The 24,515-nt window shown below is 35.1% G+C and overlaps 1 protein-coding gene across 2 annotated transcripts in view; it reads left to right on the top strand.

The window, feature by feature from the left end:
• The window catches only part of Slit2 (slit guidance ligand 2), a 328,161-nt gene that overhangs the window by 277,768 nt on the left and 25,878 nt on the right, over positions 1-24,515 (top strand). For both annotated transcript variants that reach the window (XM_074042536.1, XM_074042535.1), the window contains 4 exons: positions 6,077-6,201; positions 6,322-6,419; positions 7,625-7,764; positions 22,820-22,913. In XM_074042536.1, the coding sequence (XP_073898637.1) occupies positions 6,077-6,201; positions 6,322-6,419; positions 7,625-7,764; positions 22,820-22,913 (457 nt within the window). The remainder of the gene's footprint in view (positions 1-6,076; positions 6,202-6,321; positions 6,420-7,624; positions 7,765-22,819; positions 22,914-24,515) is intronic.

Genomic DNA, 24,515 nt, shown 5'->3' with positions numbered 1-24,515 from the left:
CAAAATTTAATGTTCAGTTCTTAAATGTTTGATATCCATATTCTCTATGATAAAATAATCCATAAAATAATTGTTGAGATTTACCTTTTAGATTCAGGAAGTTCATTTACTAGATAAAGATCTCAGGTGAATGTAGCAAATGACCAAGCCAGTGATCTTAGAGAATAACACTTAGCTTTTGTGGTTTCACTTAACCATTTATATAAATGAAAATTTCAAGGAATTTTAATCCCCATGATTTGGAAACCCTAAACTGAACTACAGTGGCACCAATGACATCCATCCTGCTAAATTCAGTCTTAGGCAGTGCTAGCCAATGTTCTTTCTTGTATGTTCTTTTTGCCTCTTCCTTCACTTCTGTTGCTGACACAGTTTTCTTTTTTATCCACTCTTCAGTGGGTAATTAAAGACTTATATGAGGTCCTACCATTAGTCCTACTAAATTGTTAGTTGATTTCATTTCATGACTTCAAATATCTGTCCATGATTTTTCATAAGAACTTCAGATTCATATTTCCATTTGCTTAGTAGATTACTCTCCCTTAACAGCTTGCAGAAACTTAAAACAAGTATTTTAAGACATTCATTCTCTTCCACATTCTTTCTCTAACTGATACATGTATGCTTCTTCTGAAAGTTTTTCCAAAAACTCAGGCAGTTCACTTGGCTTGGATCCCCTACAACTTAGCCTAGTGCCTGGCACAAAGTACGTCCCCAATAAATATTTGATATGTGAGTGATTTAATGATGGAATTTTAACAAATATACCTTTGATATTAATGTTTAAAAAATTCGGTCATAGCAAGTGGAGCACAGAAACATTGGTTTTAAATAAAAGCCTCCTTTTAGTTTGTTATGCTCGACATCAAATATCCCCTACAAGTTTCTTGAGTTGTCTTTGATGTACTTCTGACTTTATACAAGGGCAAAACTAGACAATTTTGTGATTGTGCTCATGCCAGAATGAAGACACACTTTGGGATATAGTTAGAAATGTTTGTCTGGAGCTTTTGGTAATAAATCAAGTGAGATACAATTCTCAGTGAGTGGTAACATTGGTGTCAGGTGCATAGCTAGTGATTTGAGTCAAGTACACAACTCTGCCTACAAGCTTTAATGGATTTGAGGTCCTGCAGTTCTCCCATTAAAGATTAAAGTAAGTGACAAAGACAAACTGATAACCAAACTTTCTTCTTATTTTCCCTTTGAATTATTAAGCTAAGCACACCTCTGCCCATATAGCTGATACTATAGTGCTTTCATAAGTCAAGACCAAATCTTAAATCAATCCAGTTAGCCTAGACTGACCTCTTTTATTTCAGTCACACTTGCAAATATCTGTCTCCTTGAAGTGAAGGTCCTTTTCTTCTCTCCGTGTCACACATCTCATGAGGGCTAATTTGTTGGCACCATTTTAACACTTCTTGGAACCACGGAGCTTTAAAAAGGAGGAAGCCTGGAAGGTGGTAGTTCCCTTCTAAGCAGCAATGCAAGGGAAAGAAAAGAGAGAGAACCTCTCCTGCTGCTTAAAGTTATTCTGTTATTTTGTGTAATTGTCCACACCAAACTCACAACTCAGTTGTATTTCTTAACATGAAATAACTTACTCTGCAAGTTGTTAATTATCTTTTGATACCCACCTCTATTCCTGATGGTTTGCATAACAGTCCCTTCAGTTACCCCCAAGTTTCAGCAACTCCTAACATATATGGAAGGTGTTTCTGGGGCTGGAAGTGTGGCTCAAGTGATAGAACACTTGCCTCATAAATGTGAAGCCTGAGGTCAAACCCCAGTACTGCCAAAACAAAATAAATAAATAAAATTAGAAGAAAAGGTGCTACTGAACTTTGAATAGATAAATGGCAGCTCTATTTTGTCTTTGTCTATCTTGAAATTTGAACAAATATCAAATGAATCTCTTTCTTCTTTTAAGTTAACCACTTTTACTTTGTGCCACCATACTTTTTGAAAATCTAGGAAAGAGTGTGAATCCTTGCTGAGATTTGCGTCTGATGTCACTAGGTTTCTTACTTTGACATTCATTAAACTCCCACTTAATGCCTAAAACAATCCATTGAGGTGACTTCCTATCCTAATACCACACAATTAAATGACAAATGTAAATGACTAACTTGAGTTAATGCTTCAGATTCTGCAACCAAGATTAATATCTGTTCTGCTAAATGACTTTTCCAATTTCTGTTCCTGGACATCATTTTTCACTTGGACAAACCAAGCATAAAAAATTGTACAAGTGTTGATTTGCTCCTAGAATGGTGTGCTAATCCTTCTATCATTTCATGATGACTGTATTTAGAATCTCCCATAAGTTCTGATAATATTTCCTTACCTTATAAACAGATTAACAGTATTATTCTCCTTGAATCAGAAGATTACAAGAGAGGGTATCTATCTGAAAATAGCCTGGATGGAAAACAGGTCAAAACTGGAGTCAAATAAAAGACATAAGATAGACAGCCAAAATATGGGTGTGAAGATGAATGAGAGCAGTGAGCCAGATACAAAGGATATAGTTCCAAAAGGTTTAGATGTAAAAATAACCAGAGTTACAGAAATCAGATAGATGTAAAAGTCACATAAGAGGATTTTTGCTAAGTGAAATTATGCTCTAATTAAAATAGGAAAGTGATTGGAGACGTCAGAGGATGTTGTTATGTAGAATTTTTGTAACCTACAAACATTTTAAAATTACCATTTACTCAAACCCAAAGTGGTAGAAATAAGAAATTATCATTTTGTGTAGTGCTATTTTGGTTTGAACTTAGAGTCTCATGCCTGCAAGGCAGGCACTCTAACACTTGAGCCACACCTCCAGCCCTTTTTGCTCCCATTATTTTTGAGATGGGGATCTCACTTTTTGCTCAGGCCAGCCTGGATTATGATTCTCCTATTTTAGCCTTCCTGCTGTTGCTGGAATGGCAGGCATGTACCAACAGGTCCGGCCTTTTTTCATTGAGATGAGGTTTCACAAACATTTTTGCCTAAATTGGTATGGAACCTTGATCCTCCTGATCTCTCTCTCCCCCTCATAGCTTGAGATGACAAGTGTATACAATGTTGTACCCAGCTATTGGTTGTGATGGGAGTCTTACTAACCTTTGTCCAGTCTAGCTACAAATCGTGATCCTTCAGATCTCAGCCTACCAGGTAGATAGGATTACAGGCATAAGCCACTGACTTCAGGTTAAGAAATTATCTTTGAAGATCTGGTTTTAGAAGAAAGATATAGGGTTGGGAATATATCTCAGTAGGAGAACACTTGCCAAGCATACATAAGGCCCTGGTCTTGAACTCCAGGACCATAAAATAATAATTTATTTTATTTATTTTTATTTATGTATGTAAAAATGTACAAAGGAGAAGCAAATAAAATGGTAGCTATTATAGTCAACTTTAGAATTCTGTATTTTTCTAAACTAAAACAGTTCAGTGTGTTTAAAAAATTGTCAAATGAGGATGTGCATGTGAACTTTTTTAAATTATCCTGATTCTTTCAGCTAAACTGACTATATACAAGAGGATAACAATCTCCATATACCCTTAAGATTCAAAACAGTAACCCAATTCAGCATAATTACAATATAGGACATTAAACTTGTTCATTTCTAGAAAAACTGGGGAAATTACATAGTACTATTACTGTTATAATTTGATGTACATTTATTAAATAGATCTTGAGTATGTAGTAAACTGGACAGGGACTCCTTCAGACTCACAGTTTGGTTAATGACATATTCCATTAAATTCTTCAAAATGTATTCAGGGTTTTTTTTTCCCCTAAAACAATCTCTAGCTTCTCATCTAGATATGCAAACATAATTGCTGAAAAATGTCACATTGCACAGGATGAACTTAGAAACTGTCAGCCCTGAACTCCTTTACTCAAACCATAGTCTAACAAGTTTGAAAGTGCTAAAGACCAAGACGTTTTTTCTCAAGGTCTTGAGAAGTGGCCAGATAAGTGTTTGCAGACCGTGGATTTGCTCACCTGCTGTTTTGCTGAAGCACATTCTCTGAATCTTCATTCTGTACCTTTGTTCCAAGTTAGATTCTCTCTTCTTCCCAGCTAAAGAATTCACTATAAATTAGGTATTTCCTTCTCTACTCCTGGTTCTAAATGTAACTTCAGCAAACAAAACCATTTATTGTATTACATTAATTTAACTGTTTTAACTAACTGCCAACATTCAGTGTGTTGAATACTTGCCCTTAACTGGTAAATAATTTGGGGGAGATGGAAAATTGAATTTCTCTGAGGCTTGCTTTAGAATTAATCCCAGCAAATCGTCATCTGTAATTTGATATAGAAACTGCATTAGTTACTATAGTAACCCTGAAAATGTGGCGGGAACAGGGAATCCTGGCACTGGCAAAGTCTTCTCTAGTAACAGAGTTGTCACTAAAAGCAAGCACAACCCCTTACCATTCACACAGTCATCTCAAAACTCATCCATGTCCAAATGTTGAAACAGGAATTTCTATGTGTGTATATAACTACATGGTGTTTTTAAGCTGTGTTTTGTTTTACAGAAATATTTAACAATATGGAATACTATCTTCCTTACAGATTTTAATCCCAAGCCATTTTAATAAGTACTGGTATTTCCCAAGATAAGTGATATAAAAAGAAATAGTCTCCGTGTAAATTCACTTTCTCTTACATAAATCACTAGCATAAGCTCTAATCTAGAGAATAATTTCATCAACAGTTCTTTACATGAGCAGAAGTCATACAACCTTTTGGATGAAGTTACCTTAGAATGTTAGAGCACTGATGTGGAAGGTACACTGTACACTGTCCCAATAACAAATTTCCCAGGAAATTTGGTAGGATTTATATACAATGACACATAAGAGTTGGACTTGTCACTGCTTGTTCCAATGAAGGTAAAATGCTGCAGAAATATTGGTGGGTGGGAATAAAAATATAATAATATTTATGCTATAAAACATTCACATTTTATATATAAAGATTTCACTTTGCCATTGTCCTAGTCAGACACAATTGCCAAGAGTAAAGCTAGTGAACTTTCACAAACAGTGCAAAAGTAATATGAATGGAACACAGTTTAATTGAGGACAATTCAATTTCCATATTGTTGGTCTTTATCAAATACGTAAGTGCAACTATTGGAAAATGTCTGCAACTAAATCTGCATGAATCTAGACCCTTTATGGATCATGAGATCTTTAAAAGATGTTTCCCAAAATGTGGGATTGCAAGTAGAGAACATTTCAGTGGTATCTTCTTCTTGGAGAGGAAAGTCTAGAAACCTCACTCATCATTACTGTGTTCATGAACTAACAAACTGAACCAAAAGGATATGAGGGAGAATACAGTAGAGGCCACATTTCTGGTGTGTTTCCATGTGCATAAAAATAGCACTGGAGCTGGAGACATAGTGGAGTCTTAGAGTGCTTAGCGTGTGTGAGGTCCTAGTTTCATTTTCTAAGAAGAGAGAGCAGGGTGGGGATGAAAGAATAAAAAAGGGGAAGAAAGAAGAGGGAGTAAGGAATGAAGGAAGAGAGGGAAGAGCAATACTGAGCTAATGTTATCTGGACAGGTGTGTTCTATTGTTTTGAATTACAGTGAAACTGTTCTACATATTTCTGTTTATAAAACTCATGCAACCCACCACTAAACATGTAGTCTTTTCTGAGACTGATAGTGTAATATGCATTTTCATGAGCCTGGCTGACATTTAGAGGTAGGTGGTTGCAATAGAATGCATTTATATCAATTAGTCAGCCCGTAAAGGGATTTGCCATGTGACACTGGTATCATTAACAGTAGCTAGTAATCACCTAAGCTACCAATCCAAGCCTAACTCTCGCTCAGAAAATCACATGTACCTCCCGGTGAAAAGACTTCCTGGATAAACTTGAATATAGTATGATTATGCTGACTCCTGGTTTTGTCTTGGAAGAGGAATACATTCAAGTATGTGGCCAGCATTTTATACAAAATGTTCTGCTCCATTAAGGAATAAAAATAATTTTAAGCGAACTAAAAATGGAAAGCATCAGTTTCTCATATTTTTCAATTAATTTTTAGGTCCTGTGGATGTGAATATTTTAGCTAAATGTAATCCCTGCTTATCAAATCCATGCAAAAATGATGGCACTTGTAACAATGATCCAGTTGACTTTTATCGATGTACCTGTCCTTATGGTTTCAAGGTAGGTAGGAGAAGTTGTGGGAGCTGTGATAGGGTATCCTTCATTATTCTACTGTGTTTTCTCTATATGCTGAAAACTACCTTATTTTCAGTCAACTTTACTTGGCCATTCCTTCTTCAGGGGCAGGACTGTGATGTTCCAATTCATGCATGCATCAGTAACCCATGTAAACATGGAGGAACTTGCCACTTAAAAGAGGGGGAAAAAGATGGATTCTGGTAAGTTGTTAGACTGTGAAGTCTAATGGACTTCAAAGAATGACTAAGAAGGTATGCATTTTCTTTTTGAAATAAATGAGTATTATTTTAAGAAGAATCTCAGTGTGTGGGCAAAATGTATTGGGCCCTCTCAGAGATACTGCAATATTAAAAACAAATGGAGACACTACAGAGTTCTCAGCTTAGGATGCTACAAAATCAAAAATTTAAAAACATGCACATGCACACATTGTAATTAATTAAGTCAGATTAGGGCAAAACAAAGAATTGGCTCCATGATATTAATAGCCAACAAGACAAATACTGCAAATCCTGTATTCCTCTGTTGATTTGCTTTTTGCTTCAATAGACAGTGGATAATAAGATGTAGGTCCCACTGAAACAAAATGGATGCAATATGAATAGACAAACATGCCATGGACATTTTAAATCATGAATTATTTAATCATAGGGTACAATTGCTTCAGATATAATTTGTGAATTATGAAATACAATTCTTTATTAAGGAACACTAATAATTTCACAAAAGAATGCAAATTTGCTTATAAAACTTGTTAGAAATGTCAACTTTTAGAAGAAACATACTTATTTCTTTAATGAAATTGTCTCTTATGCATCTAGACTTTACTCAGATTATTCTGATACTCAGGATTAAATACACAATGCTTTATGCTAGGGAAAAATTACATTTGTTGAGACTTAAAGAAAACATTCACACTTCATAATCACAAGAAAGACAATATTTAAATTTTAGATCTCTTTTTTGTTGCAGGATATCATGGATAGTACACATAGAGTAGTAGATGACAGGATTTTTGAAATCAAAACCAGTGCCTCTTCCTTGATGAACAAAGTAACATGAATTATTTTGTTAGAGCTCAATTTGAGATTAATATGTCTAGGTTGTGGAGTAAAACTTTTCTTGTGTTTTAGACATGCAAATAAATTGGGTTTATTGACTTTTAAGACTGGAGCCATGTGCTGTAGCCAGCATAAATTTTATTTTTTGAATGTTTTCTGGTTTGTGAGATGTTACCTTAAATTGAAGCTTGCAACATGTCATTTCAAAGCATTTTAAAAATCAATTTATCATAGTTAAAAGCTCTAAAATTGATGGTTATATTTATGCTTTTTTCAGTATTTATAGCTCATGGCTTTAAAATGCAGCAAAAAGATGTTTCATGCTTTTTTCCCTGGATACTCAGGTGTATTTGTGCTGATGGATTTGAAGGTGAAAACTGTGAAGTCAATGTTGATGACTGTGAAGACAATGACTGCGAAAATAACTCCACATGTGTTGATGGAGTTAACAACTACACATGTCTCTGCCCACCTGAGTACACAGGTACGAAGCATGGGAAACACTGTGCCCATAATCAGTACATCCGTTTGAAAGCATGATTGGTACGATGCTAAATTTATCAGGCTTTTCTGTAATTCAATAACTAACAGATAATTTGGGAATTAGATGTAATATAAAAAAACAGGAGTTGAAGATGGTGAAACCCAACCAAATAAAAGACTCAGCAAGCTCACTTCAACACTACATCTACTATAAAATCATGCTGTCCAGCAACAAAAGAACTTATCATGCTGAAACTTTCTGTCCCACAATTCAATGATGTTTTCATGAAGACTGTTTTCTACAATTGTGCAAACTAACTCTCCAATATGTATGTGAAAGGAGGACCTTTCTTTATGTAGCCAAAGCATAATTAAACATTGCTTACACCCACACATATTTCTTCACTAGGGAGTACCTCATGTGCTTTCAAATGAAACTCAAAGAGGAAGATATAGAGCACATAGGATTGTTTTATGAGACCCTCCTCTGTTTTTTTCTGATACTTTGTCTCCTGGGAGGATAGATGTGATAAAACCATCCAAACTGCTAAACTTTCTCTCAATTCAAACCTATTTTCCATTTAAAAAATCAGCATCAACTTTATAATGTGCCTCTTTTGATAGAATAGGTTTTCTTGATTGATTTTTGTGGCTATGAATAAGAAACAATAATAAAAAATAAAAACAAAAGGTCTATAGATGAACAGAAAAAAAAAAGAAACACCATGGATATTTTTTCTTTAATAAATCACTCAAAGTTGATAGAGAAAAAAAGAATATACCCTATTTTCTTTGTAAGAAAAAAATAGAGAAGTAGATTCTGTCACTCTTCTCAAAGTTGTCATCTTCATTTTGCTGGGTGTCTTCCTTTATTATTTATTTGCATATAATCCAATACACAGTTAAGTGGATGAGAGTTGAATAACTATGTAAGTGGCTTAGGTTAACATCTTTAAGCATTGAACACGTCTGTATGATTAACTTTCCCAGAGGTTTGTTGGGAAATCATTGAAATATAAGTTGTTATATTTCAAACTGCATTTTATCAAATGCCTTTCTTGATGGGAAAGTATCTTTCATTGTGAGAACATACTAGATAGAATAATGAAGTTCATTTTAACAACCCACATCTGAGTGTCTCTGAAGCTGTCTTTTCCATGACACAGTTTCATTTATATCAGTGAAGCACCTGATTGCATGTAAATTTATGCCATTCTGAGTTTCCAGAAAAAACTCGAGTATATTGTATCACTAATTGCTACATACATAATAGTGCTTACACTACTTAGTGGGCCAAATTTGAACATTCTTTGATATTTTGTTAACAAAGGATAGCAAATATACCTAACACACACCTATTCTAACATGGCTAGAAAGAGCTTAGGTACTACATAGCTTTGACTTTTCACCAATGTCACTTGTGTCACAACTCAGTTTCCTGCCATTTTAGTGCATGTACTAAAATCTATTACTTAGTACTATCTTTGGGTAGAATAGATCTTTTTCCATCACTGTTTGGATCATTATACAAAGGACTTAAGAATCCACTTAATTTTTATTGGTCTCTGTAAACCAAACTGCTCTGACTCCACCAGAAAATTGGACCCAAGCATTATGAGCATATTTTCATTATCCATGCCTTCCTGAACATGGAGACTAGGATTTTCTGTACTGTGTGTCCCCTTCTAGATAGAACCTAGGCTTTGGAGCACAGCTGTGTTCATGTTCATGTATCAGATACTTCCAGATTGATTTGGAGGAAGTCCCCTGCTTTGGGCTTAAAATTGCTATTCCTTATTCTTATATATATGCATTTTTTAGTCTTTGTTTTACTGTTCACCATTCATTTCCCAAGCTCCTGCTGTACTCCTGTTCCCCTGGAACACATCATCCCTTCCACAGTGATTCAGTTCAGTGTGCCTTCCTCTGAGAAGTGTGATACATTATGACGTATCAGATTTCTTTGTTTGAGACCTATCATAGTGACCCAAAGCTTAGTGAAACCACTTCTTAGCCAAATGTGACATTTTTAAAAGCTTTCATACGGAAACCTACCACAGCCATCCCTCAATAACTGTTTAGTTCTGGACAGGAACTAAGACTCTTTCAGCCTTTTTACTTATTGCTATTGCAAATAATTGGATTGACTTAATTTGGGCAAAGGATCAAGGTAAATATTGGACTTGAGAAAGGGCATGGTGTGGAGGGCATGAAGGCATCACCATTCTAACTTTAGCCTGGTTCTTGTGGATCAAGAACAATTTAACAATTTGACGATAGAGAAGATAACCTAAATCAAATAAATTTATAACTTATCTTTTAACTGTAGTGTTTTTGTACATTTGTAAAATAATCTTTTTTACAAAATATCAGTCATCAGCAGATTTTAAAATCAGTAACATAAAGTGGTATTTAATTTTAGGAAAGGATAAATCAAACTCTACAGTTTTATATCCTGATTAATACACATCTGCATTTAGGGAGCAATTTTCTTACAATGTGACTATATTGTTTTAAATGTAAGTTTGGGATCTGATTAATGAGCATGAAATTTGGGAAAAGAAACCCTGTTATGCTCAGTGAATATAATAACATTATTGTTTAAAACTCATTCAAATCACGAGTTGTTTTTACTTTTAAGATTTCTTTACTCTATATCTGAAAGGCATACAATGAGAAAGTGAGCTCTGTTTTATATAGCAAATAAAACTTCATAGAAAAGCTTATAAATTATTATGGTAGTAATATTCAAATTTGCCCTCCATGTCAATAGTCAAAATGAGCAGAATTTTACCAATGGAGAAAATAAAAAGATCTGAAAGCTTTTTTCAAAGAAATCATGAATGATGAACAGGCTGAAACGACATTGAGAAATTTATCAACATTTATTTAATCCTTAAATAAAATGACAGTAAATAGTTAATGTTCCATTAGAGGAGGAAATGCTGTCCTCTATTTCTTCCAAAGATAGTGATGCAAGGAATTACAAGGACTGACACTGTTTTTCTGTTATCCAAACTTACTGTACCCTCTCCACAGTACTCACCCAAAATGCTGTCCTCTGCCTATTTCAAACCATCATCTGTCCTTTTAGTTGGATTATGCTTGAGCTCTGATTGCTAGTATTCTTCAAGCAGGATTAAGTTTTGAAAAGTTGAATTAACTGTGATCTTAAATAAAAATCACTAAGCTAACTACTGGGAAAGTAGGACTGGAAATATTAAATTATTTTTTAATTGTGCAATTTTCATTTTAACTTGAGAGATTTGGGGGCTTGGTATTGCTTTTTTTTTAGTCATTATTATATCTTTTTTAAACACAAGATATTTCTTCTAGGTAAATTTTCACAAGCTCAAGGCCTATGAAATGAAAATTGGAAATACGTACATCTACAACATTGAAAACATGGGTACCTTTTCTTAGCTAGTGTTAGATTAGGTTTTGGATTGACACATGTTTTTGCACGTGTCCCAACAGTCAAACCATTAGAACTGCTATTTCAAGACTGTGTTGTCAAAAGTAATCTGTACTCAAAGGGACAACATACAAGTATGATGCAAGTTGATCCCATTTTAAACCTTCATATTACCTAATGGGATTATATAAATTCATTTGTAAACCAAAAATTTCCATACAGATTAGGCATGTAAAACCTTAAAATCTATTCTGTGAAAAAATTAATCAGAATGCTTTAATTTTTTTCCATTTTATACCATTATTTATTTGTTTTCCAAATCCCTGAGGCCCACACACAAACCATCCAGTGTACATATTAAACAGTAGAGCTACTGACTGTACGTCACCTGGTTTAGATGCTCTAGCTCCCTGTGATGGTGTTTACCTTTTGCCTCATTTTTCTCCATGTTTGTGCGTTTGACCAGCCATAGGTAAGAAATCTAAGCCTTGCTTCAGTTTGCTCTCTCACCCTGGCTTCTCTGTTGGTACTACTAAGCGTTGGCTTCATGTGCTCTGCTGTTGTATTGCAATGTAAAAAGTCTTTTGTCTCTTCTGTCTTTGTTGCTGCCAGCTGCTAATCTGAATGAGGTGGAAAAAGGTTAGTTGCTTTTAAGTATATTATGATTTTCAATTCAGTTTTCCTCTTCCTTTTAAAGCTGCATAGATTTTACTGTGTGCACATGGTAAGGAATGTTGTCCAAACATGAAGTTAGAAAGCAGTATGTAAAGTCATTCGTTTAGGTCCTTGACTTATGTATAGCCATATCAAATACTATTACAAGGGGCTCTGAAATACGCTTTATCAGTTTCCATAAAGCTATGGTAGAAACCCTCAGTAAGAAGGGGTGGCAGAAATTGGAACTAATATTTCCTGTTTGTTTGTATGCTTTTACTTTTTAAAGATATTATGAATATATACTATTTTTTAATGAAGAACATAGGTCATTCAGTATGATTTATAAGTTGTAAATAGACAAATTTAAAGTAGTGAGGATTTTCTCATAACTTTAAATCTATCTCCTTAGTAATAAGTAGTATAAAATATATTTGAAGATATAGCATTTATTGAAACATTTTACAAAATATATCTGGGAACTACATTCCCAGCTATGTTTACCTAGCTTTCATGAGGTCCTGGGTTAAATCCCCAGCATTTCAAAATTAAAAAAAAAAAAAAAATCTTGGGAACATTTTTATAAAATAAATATTCTGAAGCCCAAGAGATAGATTTATAAAGTGAACTTGTGAAATTCATGTTATAGAATTCTGTTAGTACTAGACAGACTTTTTAAAACATTAAATGGGCTGTATCGAACCACTGACACCAATATGGACCACGTGACTCTCCAAATGCACCAGGACCCAAGGAAGGGAGTCATAGCCATGAGATGAGTTGCCATACTTGGTGAATCTTTATGGAATCTTCATAAATTTTTGTATTAAAAACTCAAAATTTTAACTAATGGTGTTGAATTATCATTCAGTTTACTAAAAGCCTTCAAATACCAAGTGCAGGAACAGTGCCCTAAAACAAGTACAATATATGCTTGTCTGGGTAGTTTCTGTTGTGCACAAAGCACTTGCAGAATTAGAAGGCTAATATGGAAAGATATAGGTTGTTCTCTCTGTCTTATCTGGCATAGGGCTTATTTTTCTTGTGCTGCATTGTCTAGGTCATTTACTATTTGCTCACTTAGTCATACTGTGTGCAGACTGAAGTTGAAAAACATAGAAAATGGCTTCATATATTAGAATATAAAAATATACCATTCTATCCTGTGCTGATTAATGCATCCTTGGTCAAGTGTCATCTTTTCTTCGTTACAAGTAATGACACAATTGCTGGTCCAGGGCAGAGAAATCTAAGGCCTGAGTGTGTTTCTCAAGCACAAAAGCAATCATCCTCCTCCAGGACTGTGTCCTTAAATGGTAATAGGTATACTCTCAGGAACAAGCTTGGCAGTGCAATAGTGTCTTAAGTGACCACGTGGTTTTATGGATTGACTACACTTCGTGTCTATAAAAGATCTCTGTTAGTTTCAAGAATGTGCTGCTTACTAAATTTGTTTTTAAAAGCAATCAAACCTTTCTCTATATTTTTAACCAAAAACTTAATTGGAAATAGAATTTGGATACCTTTATAATACCTAAGATAGCATTCTTAAATTAAAAGCACCTTCATAATTCATTGACACACTGTTAGTTTATCAGAACTCTATAGATATGAACAGTAAAAATTTGAGAAATAAAATTTGTAAAACAATTAAGAAACAATTACTTGAGAGTATACACCTTGTAAGGGGGGGCAGATATAAACTGGTGTCCAGCTGACCAAGGCACGATTGTAATGTGGGCACCTTCTGCTAGAACCCGTCCTTCCTACTTGCTGCTACCTTACAGACTTGGCTTCTTTTTATGTCACACAGTAGCTCTCACCAATTGTTTGTGCCAAACAAGCTTTTATTCTGCATTCCCCACTGTCTCTTCAGCTTGCTCTGTACAATTGTCCTTATGTACATTTGAAAAGGGTGAAGCTGTAGCCACAAAATTCAAGTACAGAAAAGCAATCTGTTTTATTTAGACATAAAAAAAGAATCTAATCAATGCCTGCATAATTAATTAGTTAATTCCCCTAAGAACTAGACTGCCTTCTGTCATGTACAGCAAGTGATAATTTGTGTACATAATGGGAAAAGTTCAGATTTCTTATCCTGGTACCAATATTTACAACTCTAGTACCTTTCTCAATTTTAATTTTTTTATTCAGTGAAATGGATATTGATATATGGTCTACTTCATGTAGTTGTTTGAGAAAATAAGCAAGAATGTGGGGGACAACACTAAAATGTGCAATATCTATACTTCAGGAACATAGGGAACTACCCTACATGACAGGCTTAAGTATTGCATCATTTATTTCCAATATGGCTTGGGTTATTTGGTGCTACTAATGGCAGAAGAATTCCTACACAATTTTGATAAGGAAAGTTCTAATCTAAAGGAAATTATATATATGAAGGACATTTCTCTCCTCCATATTTTTCACTAATGCCTTTTTTTTAATTATTTTTAAATTTTTATTTTCTAAGTTCATGTCAAAAAGAAAGACTTTATGCATGGATTTTTGTTTCTTTTCATACATTTATTCTACTTTGGAGTGCAAAGACATTGAAAGCTGAAGAATGCTTGTTCGTATTTTTAGGATTAGTGTAAATTGTAGCTTTTCATGATATTAATCACAGTGACTCCTGTTATTCTGTATTTAAATGTGGAAGGTCTATAAATTGAAATCAATATAGCTGTGAACATATTGAGATCCTCAAATGAGAAAAACTATATTTGCAGTCCTTTCCAACTGGAGAATATACTTTGGCAGTCTGACAACATCATATAGTTTGCATTCATTTTCCAAACTTTCAATGATTTCTTAAATGCATTTTGACCTCAGAAAACATTTTGAAGGAACTCTTTGCTCTCATTAGTTAACAAACAGTGTTTAGTGAGCCCAGAACAAAAACTTAGCTTAACCAGTCTTATTCAATCTAGTTTGTATTCATTTATTTTGAAAACTAAGTTAAATATTTTCTGGATATTTCAGTAGCTGTTGAAATTGGCTATATTATTTAACCTCAAAGATCCTAGAAGGAAGTATTAAAAAGAAACACATCCTTATGGCTTGTTTATTTGGAGAGGTAAGCTTCTCCATTTAAAAATGTTTATTTGGAGAGGTAGGTTTCTCCATTTAAAAATGCATAAGATGTTTACTGAGAAAATACCTCATGCAGGACACCATGCTAAGTACTGAAAATGATACGAAAATTCATAAAACATTCCCCTGTCTACCAAGAAAACTCTTTGGCTTTGGATCTCAACTGCAAGTTCAGATTAGGTCAGATACTTGACCAGCACAAAGCCACCATTTCTCCTAAGTACATTAACAAAATGTAATAAGCAGACTTTGCAAGTTTGCAATTAAAGAGAAACGCTCTTTCTGCATATGAACACTGATCAGTTGACAAGTATTATGGAGCGACTAATTTCATATCATTTATAAAATGAGAATAGAAAAAAGTGCTTTTCCTTTTATAAAACATTTTGGTATCTGCTTTACAGCACATTTTGTTGAGCCTTCCCTGGTTAAAGTATAATTACCTCAAACTCATGGGGTTTCTCTATAGTAGTGTCCCCTTTATGTACATGTCACATTTTGCACACATTTCACAGAAAGGACATTAGTGGCTCATGCATCTTCAGGAATTCACAACCCCTCAAGATCAGCTCTCAATATTTCTAAACTAGCAACTGGATTTAATTATGCTTAGAAATTGAGGGCGAGGTAGATAGTTCATAGATCATAGTTTTAAGGGCAGTTAATTATTTTTAAATTGGGAGGACAAGCTTCAGGATAATGAACACAAAAAAGCAGCAGATTTTTTAAGGTGACCTCAAGAAGAGTTGGCTCTTTTATAAAATACAGAACAAAAACATGCTGTTCAAAAGTTCCCTCTACTTGCTGATGAAAATAAGGAAATTGCTGCTTCAGTGCTGGTAAGCATACTGAATACTCAGACTAGAGATTCACAGTGGTAGAATATCTACCCGATTTCGTTAATGTGCTCTGGTGCCCAAGATTATAACCTTGAATGTACTATATAATGTAGTACTGACCTAGCAAAAGAGAAAATATGTATACGGTCAACCCTCCACATCTGCAGTTTACATCTGTGATTTTAACCAACCTTGGATCAAAAATATACAAGGAAAATAAACTCTGTACTAAACACGTACCAACATTTTTTCGTCATCATAGTGTACAGCTATTCACATAGCACTTCAATTGTGTTGGGTAAGGTAATCTAGAGATGGTTTAACGTATGTGAGAAGATTTGCATAGATTATAAACAAATAATGGTCCATTTTATATAAGGGACTAGAGTAGGCACATGAGGGTGCTGCAACCAACTGTGCAGAGATTCTGAGGGATGACTGTGCTTTCCTCAAATAACAACAGGTGAGAAATGAATAGTTTTTGTGGGAATTTTATTAAACATTTTTCAATTTGGCAATGAGAAACACTGAGGTCCATTTATCTTAATCTTCCTCAAACATACCATTTATATGATGACACTCGTAATTCCTGCATTCCTGGGCTCATTGGCTCCTTTTCTTGTGTCATGGTCACTGCTTGGCAGAAGATATTGTAGGACTATCTAAAAGTGAACATCTAGTCCAGCCTACAAGGTTATACCTCGGTCTATGATCTCAGAATATAAATCTGCTACTGATTATTTTTTCTTTTATTCTCTCTCTCCTTCCTTAAATTTTCCTTTATTCCATCTGGTTCTCTTTAACTAACATTTGAAAAGCACTTACCTGTCTTTTAAAGTTTCTCATTCAGTACCTATCTTGTGCCACATAATTTGCAGGTGAAGGGAATGGATAGGCCCAAACATGTAGATAAAGAAATCGCTTGTACTCATGTTTTTAAGGAAATAAATTTCATATATTTTGCACAGTGGATTGCTTTTTTTGATACTTTCCCTTGCGAAGCTAATTCAAATAGAGTAAAATTAGTGTCATCTCTACAGGTTTTTCTTGAACCAAGCATGAGCACAAAATGCAAATATTCAAAGAATGATTGTCTTACTCACTAAAAATGTGTCTCCTGGGGATTCTTTCAGCAATTGGACCAGACTTCCTCCCTGGTTACAACTACATTTGAAAATGTCATAACTGATTAAGTTTAACACTAGAACTCTGTCTAGTTATTCAGATCACTGTCTTAAGTTCCTTCTCCATCATTATCAATATTAAAGATTCTTTCTCATTACAAAAAAGAAAGAAAAAATTTGACATGACTTATGAATATGTTACATTGTCAGCCCAGAATCTCTCCCACCATTTTCATACACCCATGGTCCCCAGAAAGGACTATCAGATTTTTATCTACTTCAGAGAGAGAAGAAATGAATTGTGTTACATTCACAGAAGAAATTAATTGTGTTACAGCCGCAGTAACAACAGTTGAGCATTCCAGCAACACCATGTACTGTTCTCTGAAATCAGTTCACCATTGTTCTGGATTCAAAGGGCTGACTTTTAGAAAAATTGAGTAGAAAGACTGTACTCAATAATTAATTGAGTACCCTTGCTTATTTTTTCATTTCAAGTAAAGCAATATTTTAAACTACAACTTAAGTTGGAAAATTCCAGAAATCCTAATCCAAGGACAAAATGGCCAAATTCTTTTCTGCTAAGCAAGATTTAAGGACTAAACAAACCTAGAGGAGATATGCTATTGCCCAAATTTCTTGATGATAGAAAGTAGATTTCTTTATGGTAAAAAGTAGATGTATTGGTGATAAAACACACACACACACATACGTATTTCTTGATGCCAGAAAGTAGATAGAAAGTAATTAATCATCTATCCAATAACTGTTCAGAAATTTCTTCCTCTGCTTCACTTGTGTTAATGCGACTGGATTAGGCACCACCATGTGGCCCCTGAAGACCACTGGAGCCCTCGGGTACCACACTGTCCCAGCTCATTCCCAGCCTCTCCAAGCCTTCTCCTGACTGGAGTTTCTGCCTTGCTCTGCACTCTTCACTTGCCCACTCCTCCTATTCTCCCTTCTTCAGGAACACCCTTCTGTTCTCCCTTAGAGCTTCTGAGCAACAGGAAGCTTTCCGCTTAGCATTCATCACAGAGGCAATTTTATATTTACTTGGAATATTGTTGGATTAATGTTTTTCCTCCTCCCCTAGTGGATTAAATTCCATGAGAAACAGATTGTAGTCCTTGGCATCATTGTACTCTGATCATGGACATAGTTTCCTATACCTAGTTGGTATTAATAGTATTTAGTGATGGTAAAAATCTGATTTGCTGTCAGGATCACTAGAAAAAGCAATAGGCAGATTATAGTACAAGTGTTGGAGAAGAAGGTTGCATAACAGTTTTAAAACTATTTCAATAGGGGGTAATAAAAATGTAAACAAACAGGATGCTAGAAGTACAGATGAGGATAAAAGGAAGGGCTTTTTCTGATTAAGAAGTAAGGATGGAGCATTAAAACTGTTGGGCGGACAGATCTAAAATGAAGCAGGAGGTAAGGCCAACTCCAGGTGTTGTTTCTCAGAAAAGCCATCAACATGCATTTAAGTTTCTATTTCATTGCCGTAACAATCACAATCTTGGTGCCACAGGGACTCGGGGCACACAGTGACACTTTGTTTTCACCACTGAGTGCAATAATCTTGTTTTAAACAACTAAGCATGACGCTCCCTCTGGTAATTTGCTCTCCGTATTATCCATCTCTTTAGATGCGTTTTCCTTTTTTAAAAAATATTTTAGAGGCTTATTTGCCTTTGCACGTTTTTAATTCCAAAAGCTTATTTACCAATGAAGAGCAGGGGCCCAGAACAATAAAATAGCTCACTCCATTGCAACTAGTCAATTCTCTTCTATTGCATAAGCCATTCTAAGAAATAACACAACAACCCAAATGTCACTTCACCAAATGAGAATAGATTCTCCCTAGGATCTCTTCACTGCCAATGGAGCACAGAAGATCCCGCTTTTACTGCTGTGTCTAGAGGGTGACTATACATTTATTATACAAATCAGGGCATCTATGTAAGTGTATGGGAATACTCTTGATAATTATCTTGTGATAACAGATGTAAACCAGGACTTTCCTGAGCAACCCAGAATGAACTGTAACATTAACACAATATCAAATGCTTCAGAGAAACATGTTCACAGAATGTTCAATAAGTAATGAATCATTGCTCCTTCTTCAGAATGAGTCTTTGAGGAATAAAAACTTCTTGGGTACATGGGCACCGCATTTGCTATGCTCCCTCAGCTCATACTAGTGTTGGTGTAAAACTTGGTAATTTCCAGTCCAGTATTTATCTGACAAAGGGATAACCCAAAGAACTAAGCTAATCTTTCTCACCATAAAGTACCTCTATTTGAGATATGTCTTGCTTTGTCTTTGGAAAGTTCTGGCATGTCCAGGTACTGTTTGCCAACTACTTCTGTTACTAGTTACAGTGGATCATTCACTAATCTCTGTTACCCTAAGGGGTAACAAAGGCTACCTCCTTGGCCCCTGTTCCTTCTCCAAAGCACAGAGAAGCAACACAACTTATGTAGCACTACCACTCTTTAATATCTTATCCACAGAATAAATGAAAACTAGTATTATGAGGAAAATTAGTCTGTTCATGTAATCAAAAGTAACAAATTCCAGGCACCCATTATGTCCCACACTATTGCTTTGTCATTGAGGACTTTTAAGAGTCAAAAGCAGAGAACACATTAAAGAAACTTGCTGATATTCTGTTGGTGGATCATGGAGATCCAGATCATGGAGTCAAGGTTTATCTAAACTCGTATCTTTTGAAAGGTTCATGAACACAGCCATTTAACCTGCACTCAACCACATTGCCCTAAACCACACAAATGGACCGACATTTCTCTCACAAGCTTAACAGGTAAAGACCTGGTTACAGGGTTATTGATTAAGAACCCTAACTATGTGGGGTGTAATAAAGATTATTTCTACCTTTCCCTTTTTTCCGCTTACACTTTATCCTCTCAATAAGGGAGACAGCCATAGAAGATATCTCAGACCTGGACCAATCCATCCCTATATTTTCCATCACTTCCCAATAACTCAGCATTATCTTTCACTACATATATTAAGAACCATAATCCAAATAAACCATATAGTGTCTTTTCAGTATATGAGTGTTGGGGCAGCATTTTCAGTTGCAGTAACTCAGTTTTTTAGCTCACTATAGTCAGTGTACTTTATTTCTCTTCTTACTTGGCAGACAATACACCTTTCAATATCCAGTATGCCCTTAATGATTGAAACATGGATTCATGAGCTTGTTATGTTTCTCATCATATACTGAGGTCTTAAGACTCACACTGTAGTGTACTGTTGAAATTTAAAAGCTGCCCTTAGCTGGGCACAAGTGGCTCATGCCTCTAATCTTAGCTCCTTGGGAGTCTGAGATTAGAAAGATCATGGTTCCAGGCTACATAGGGTAGGGAAAAAGAAAAGTTTGCAAGACCCCATCTCAATGGGAAAAAAAAAGGTAGGCATGATGGTACATACTTGTGCCTGTCATTCCAGTAATAGTGGGAAGCCAAAATTCAAAGGATCACAGTCTAGGCCAGTCTGGGCAAAAAGTGAGACCCTATCTCCAAAATAACCAGAGCCAAAAAAGGGGTAGAGGTGTGGGTCAAGCGGTAGAGCACCTATGTAGCAACTGTGAAGCCCTGACTTCAAACTCAGTACTAAAAAAAAACTACCCTTTCTCCCAATATATCATAATCTAATTAGGAAAAATATTTTAAAAACAGCCCAATGAAAACATCTATTTTAATATTCAGTTATTCAATCAAGGACAGTTTAAAGTAATGTAAAAAACATAAGCTCTGTTATTATTAATGATGAATGGTTTATTAAGTAAAAATTAAATAGCAAAATGTTTAAAAGCTGAACTACTACCCAAGTTGAATTATATAAGCTCACTTCTTGCCTTAACAGTTTATTTGAATAGTTATGAATACTCAACTACTATTTGAGTATATCATCATCCCATAATCCAGAAAAATATAAAACCAAATATATAAAGGTTTCTGTTCTCAATGATCTTACAAAAAAAGAATAATATCAATGCATATATAATAGTTCAACTCTACAGCACTAACCTTATATGTTTGTCATGAAGATTAAGTGGGTGCATATTTATACAGTGTTTAAAACTGTCTGCCACAAGGTAAGAGCAATATAAATGCTTATTAGATAAATAAATAAATGTCATATATATACACATATATACACATACCATAAGACAGACATGAATCTAGATAAGAAAATTGTCAAAAAATATCAAAGTTATTAAAGCAAATGAAAAAGCCATTATCCTAAGCATGGTGTTGAAATAAATTCATAAATTAGTGAATAGACCCAGGTGAAAGGGGATTAGGTAGAATATTAGGCTTTAAAAAATGAGTTAGGCAGTAACAGGATGCAGAGAATGGTTTTGTGATATTAGTTAACATTACACTGTCTGGTGAGGATGAAAGAGCCATACCATTTCTGAAGTAGTTAACCAATCTTATCAGTCAGGTGTATGTAAATGAACTATCTTATCCAACTTCAGTGATGACTAAAACTACTATTATGCTAGTCTTGGAGAGATAAGGAATATGTACTTGACAATGGTGTAGCTATTCACATTCAAATTGGCGTCCTTACTCTAAAGATATTTATTACAGACTTAGAAATCTGTTTGTCCAACAGTTTCTTAGAATTCTCTCCCTTATCACTCCTTTCTGTATCAAATCTTTTGAGAAATTCTTCAGGTAGAAGAAAGGGTCAACTTTGTTTTTTTCTCTTAGAGATGAAATTCACTGACTGTGTTTTGTCTCTAGCTCAGACCTCTTCCATTGGCAGACTGGAATTGAGTGAGACAGAATCAGTTACACTGTCCCCTAGTCCAGCACACTGCCCAGCACTGTACAATAAATCTTTATGGTTTCCATTGAATTACTTGGACTAGGTAAAATTAAATGAAAAAAAAAAAGAAACTACTTCATTTTTCTTATCAAATTAAAACAGTTTATTTGGGAATAAAGTAAAAATACATAGAATGAAATTCAGTATCTCAAAGTTCCCTCTCTAGCACCAAGTTGTGTAAACTTCCTTGGATATAGACTACATTATACCTCTATATCCCAATCAGATAGATTCGAATAGAAAATTAAAAGTGATTTAAATTGGTAGTATGATATAATATAATGAATCAATTCAGTTAAGTTGTCTTAAATTTAAATTGCAAAACTTCTTAAAAAACACCATTTAAATAGCTTGGCAATTATGTATTGCAAAACTTTGATATCATTGGTTTAGAGACACAGAAAATCTTAGAGAAGCAATATACAAGACTTTTAGTGCAATGAGTTCATTTTAAGAGAGAGAAAAGATAGATTGATAAAATAACTGAGTACATTTATATACTTGAATCATGGGAAAAGGTCCTTGAAGTCTAAATAATAAGCCACATTTAGTTGGTATCTATTTCTAACAATTGTTAGTATACTACCTTAAAAGAACAGTAGACACTGGCACCCTGAGTGGGTTATTTGTGAATATTCATTAGCTGTCCCTTTATTCTTTGGTTTCTATAATATACCTCAAAAAACAATCAGTCAATCAAAATTTAGAATAAAAAATCACTCAAATTTCCTGATCCTAATTCCAACAGTATATTATAAGGATTTGCCTTAGTCACACATCACTTCAGTTGTATTGTCCCAAATCATAAAATTGTTCAGCAGCTGAACCAAGACTGGACATGGGATCTTCTGGTTCCACATCTCGTGTTTTTGGTTTTTATGTTTATGGATGGTCATTTTGTTTTTTGTTTTGTTTGAGATTCTTTTTTATTTCTTTTTCCTATTTTGTTTTCAGTCATGAGCTGTGCTCACCTCTAAGACACATGACACAGAGTGCTGGCAAGAAGGCTGTTCGCCTGTCTGTGTGAACTAACACCATTTGTCCTGTTGCAGGTGAGCTGTGTGAAGAGAAGCTGGACTTCTGTGCCCAGGACCTGAACCCTTGTCAGCACGACTCCAAGTGCATTCTCATGCCAAAGGGATTCAAGTGAGTCCTAGGCCATTGGGGTTCATGATAAGCGGGGGGACCTTTCTTTCAGGAGCCCTTCTTACCCTCCACTCAGGGTTAAAGAAAGGGCACATTCACTAGTGCCTGTGACAGTTTTACAAATGCTCACATGCAGCATAGGCTTTTTTTGGTACACTGAATAAAAATAAAAGTGGGTTTCTTTTGCCCCATGACTCTTTCTGGGAACTCATTATGGAATAAAGCAACCTTGAATCAGCTTTCTTACACTTATTTGAAGGCCAACCCAATTAAGTTCTGACATCCATTAGACACTTCATTATCTGAAGGTAAGTTTGTGGTAAAAGAAAGAATTTTAATGTAACTAAAAATTTTATGGTCTAAAGCAATACTTTGAGTATCAGGGTAGGAAAGACAGTGTAACCATATATCCCAGGTTGTCTGGGACAGTTCTGCCTGTTATCTCACAGTAATTATTGATAGTGATTTTTTTTTAACTTAACTATGTTGTCTGTGGAATGATAAAGCATTATAGTCATGTTAGGTAGAGGGTTCTCTCACGTGACTTCAAAACATTAAAAACATTTGTGTTTCCTCTCAGCAATCTTTCCCCCTGCCCCTTTCTCTCTATTTTTTTTTTTTTTTGGTGATATGGAGGTTTGAACTCAGAGCCTTAGCACCTCATGGCAGGCATTCTACTACTTGAGCCATGCACCCTGCCTTTTTTTTTTTTGCTTTAGTTTTTCTGGGAGAATCTCATGTTTTTTCCTGGGACAAGGCTCAGACCCACAATCCTCCTACCTACAGTCTCCCACATAGCTGGAACTATAGGTAGACTCCCACCATGCCAGCTCTTTAGTTGAAATGGGGTCTCACTAACTTTTTGCTTGGGCTGGCCTCAAACTGTGATCTTCCTGATCTCTGCCTCCTGACTAGCTAGAACTGCAGGGTATACTATTTCACCCAACCCTTCCAACAATATATCTGAAAACTGTTTGCTATCAAATTGCGTGATTCTTTTGCTGCAATACTATTTTGAGGATTTATCAACAATACCTTCTCTTTTTAGAGCAGGAAGTAGTTTAGAAATCATCACCTGGTCCACATTCTTCATTTTAAACACAAGGAAACCTTCACCCAGAGAGATTGAGTGGCTGTGCAGAAATCTCAGGGTGGGCTAGCTTTTCCAACAGATGGTTTTCAAATACATTTTCCCTCTCAGGCGTTTTATAGTTGAGTGCTTCAGTTGGTTGGTATGGAGATAGTCAGGATTCTGAGGCAGGACACAGTGGTGTTCAGGAGGTGAGCTGTGCTTACACCAAACAACTAGCAAAAGGCATTATTTGTTCTTTCGCCTAGTGTTTATGAAGTATCTGCTGTGGCCAGAGCATGTGGTAAATATACCGTCTTACGTTTTTGTAGTACTTTATAGCTGTGTACTGTCCGTCCCATCATGTGCTTAGTGAAATGACCCAAGCTTAGTTACCTTAGGATTCACAGAGTTATTCCATCAGGAACAATTTTATGAGAGTCTATGGGATTTGAGCTGAAAATCTAAGACTTTGATATTTATTAAACAGATCATCAGATTTTCTAAGTCAGGAGGGAGTGGGTAATAACATA

This window comes from Castor canadensis, chromosome 9 (genome assembly GCF_047511655.1).
Source record: "Castor canadensis chromosome 9, mCasCan1.hap1v2, whole genome shotgun sequence".
Lineage (NCBI taxonomy): Eukaryota > Metazoa > Chordata > Mammalia > Rodentia > Castoridae > Castor > Castor canadensis.
Note: the sequence above shows the minus strand (reverse complement) of the source record. Positions and strands in the feature narration are given on the sequence as shown.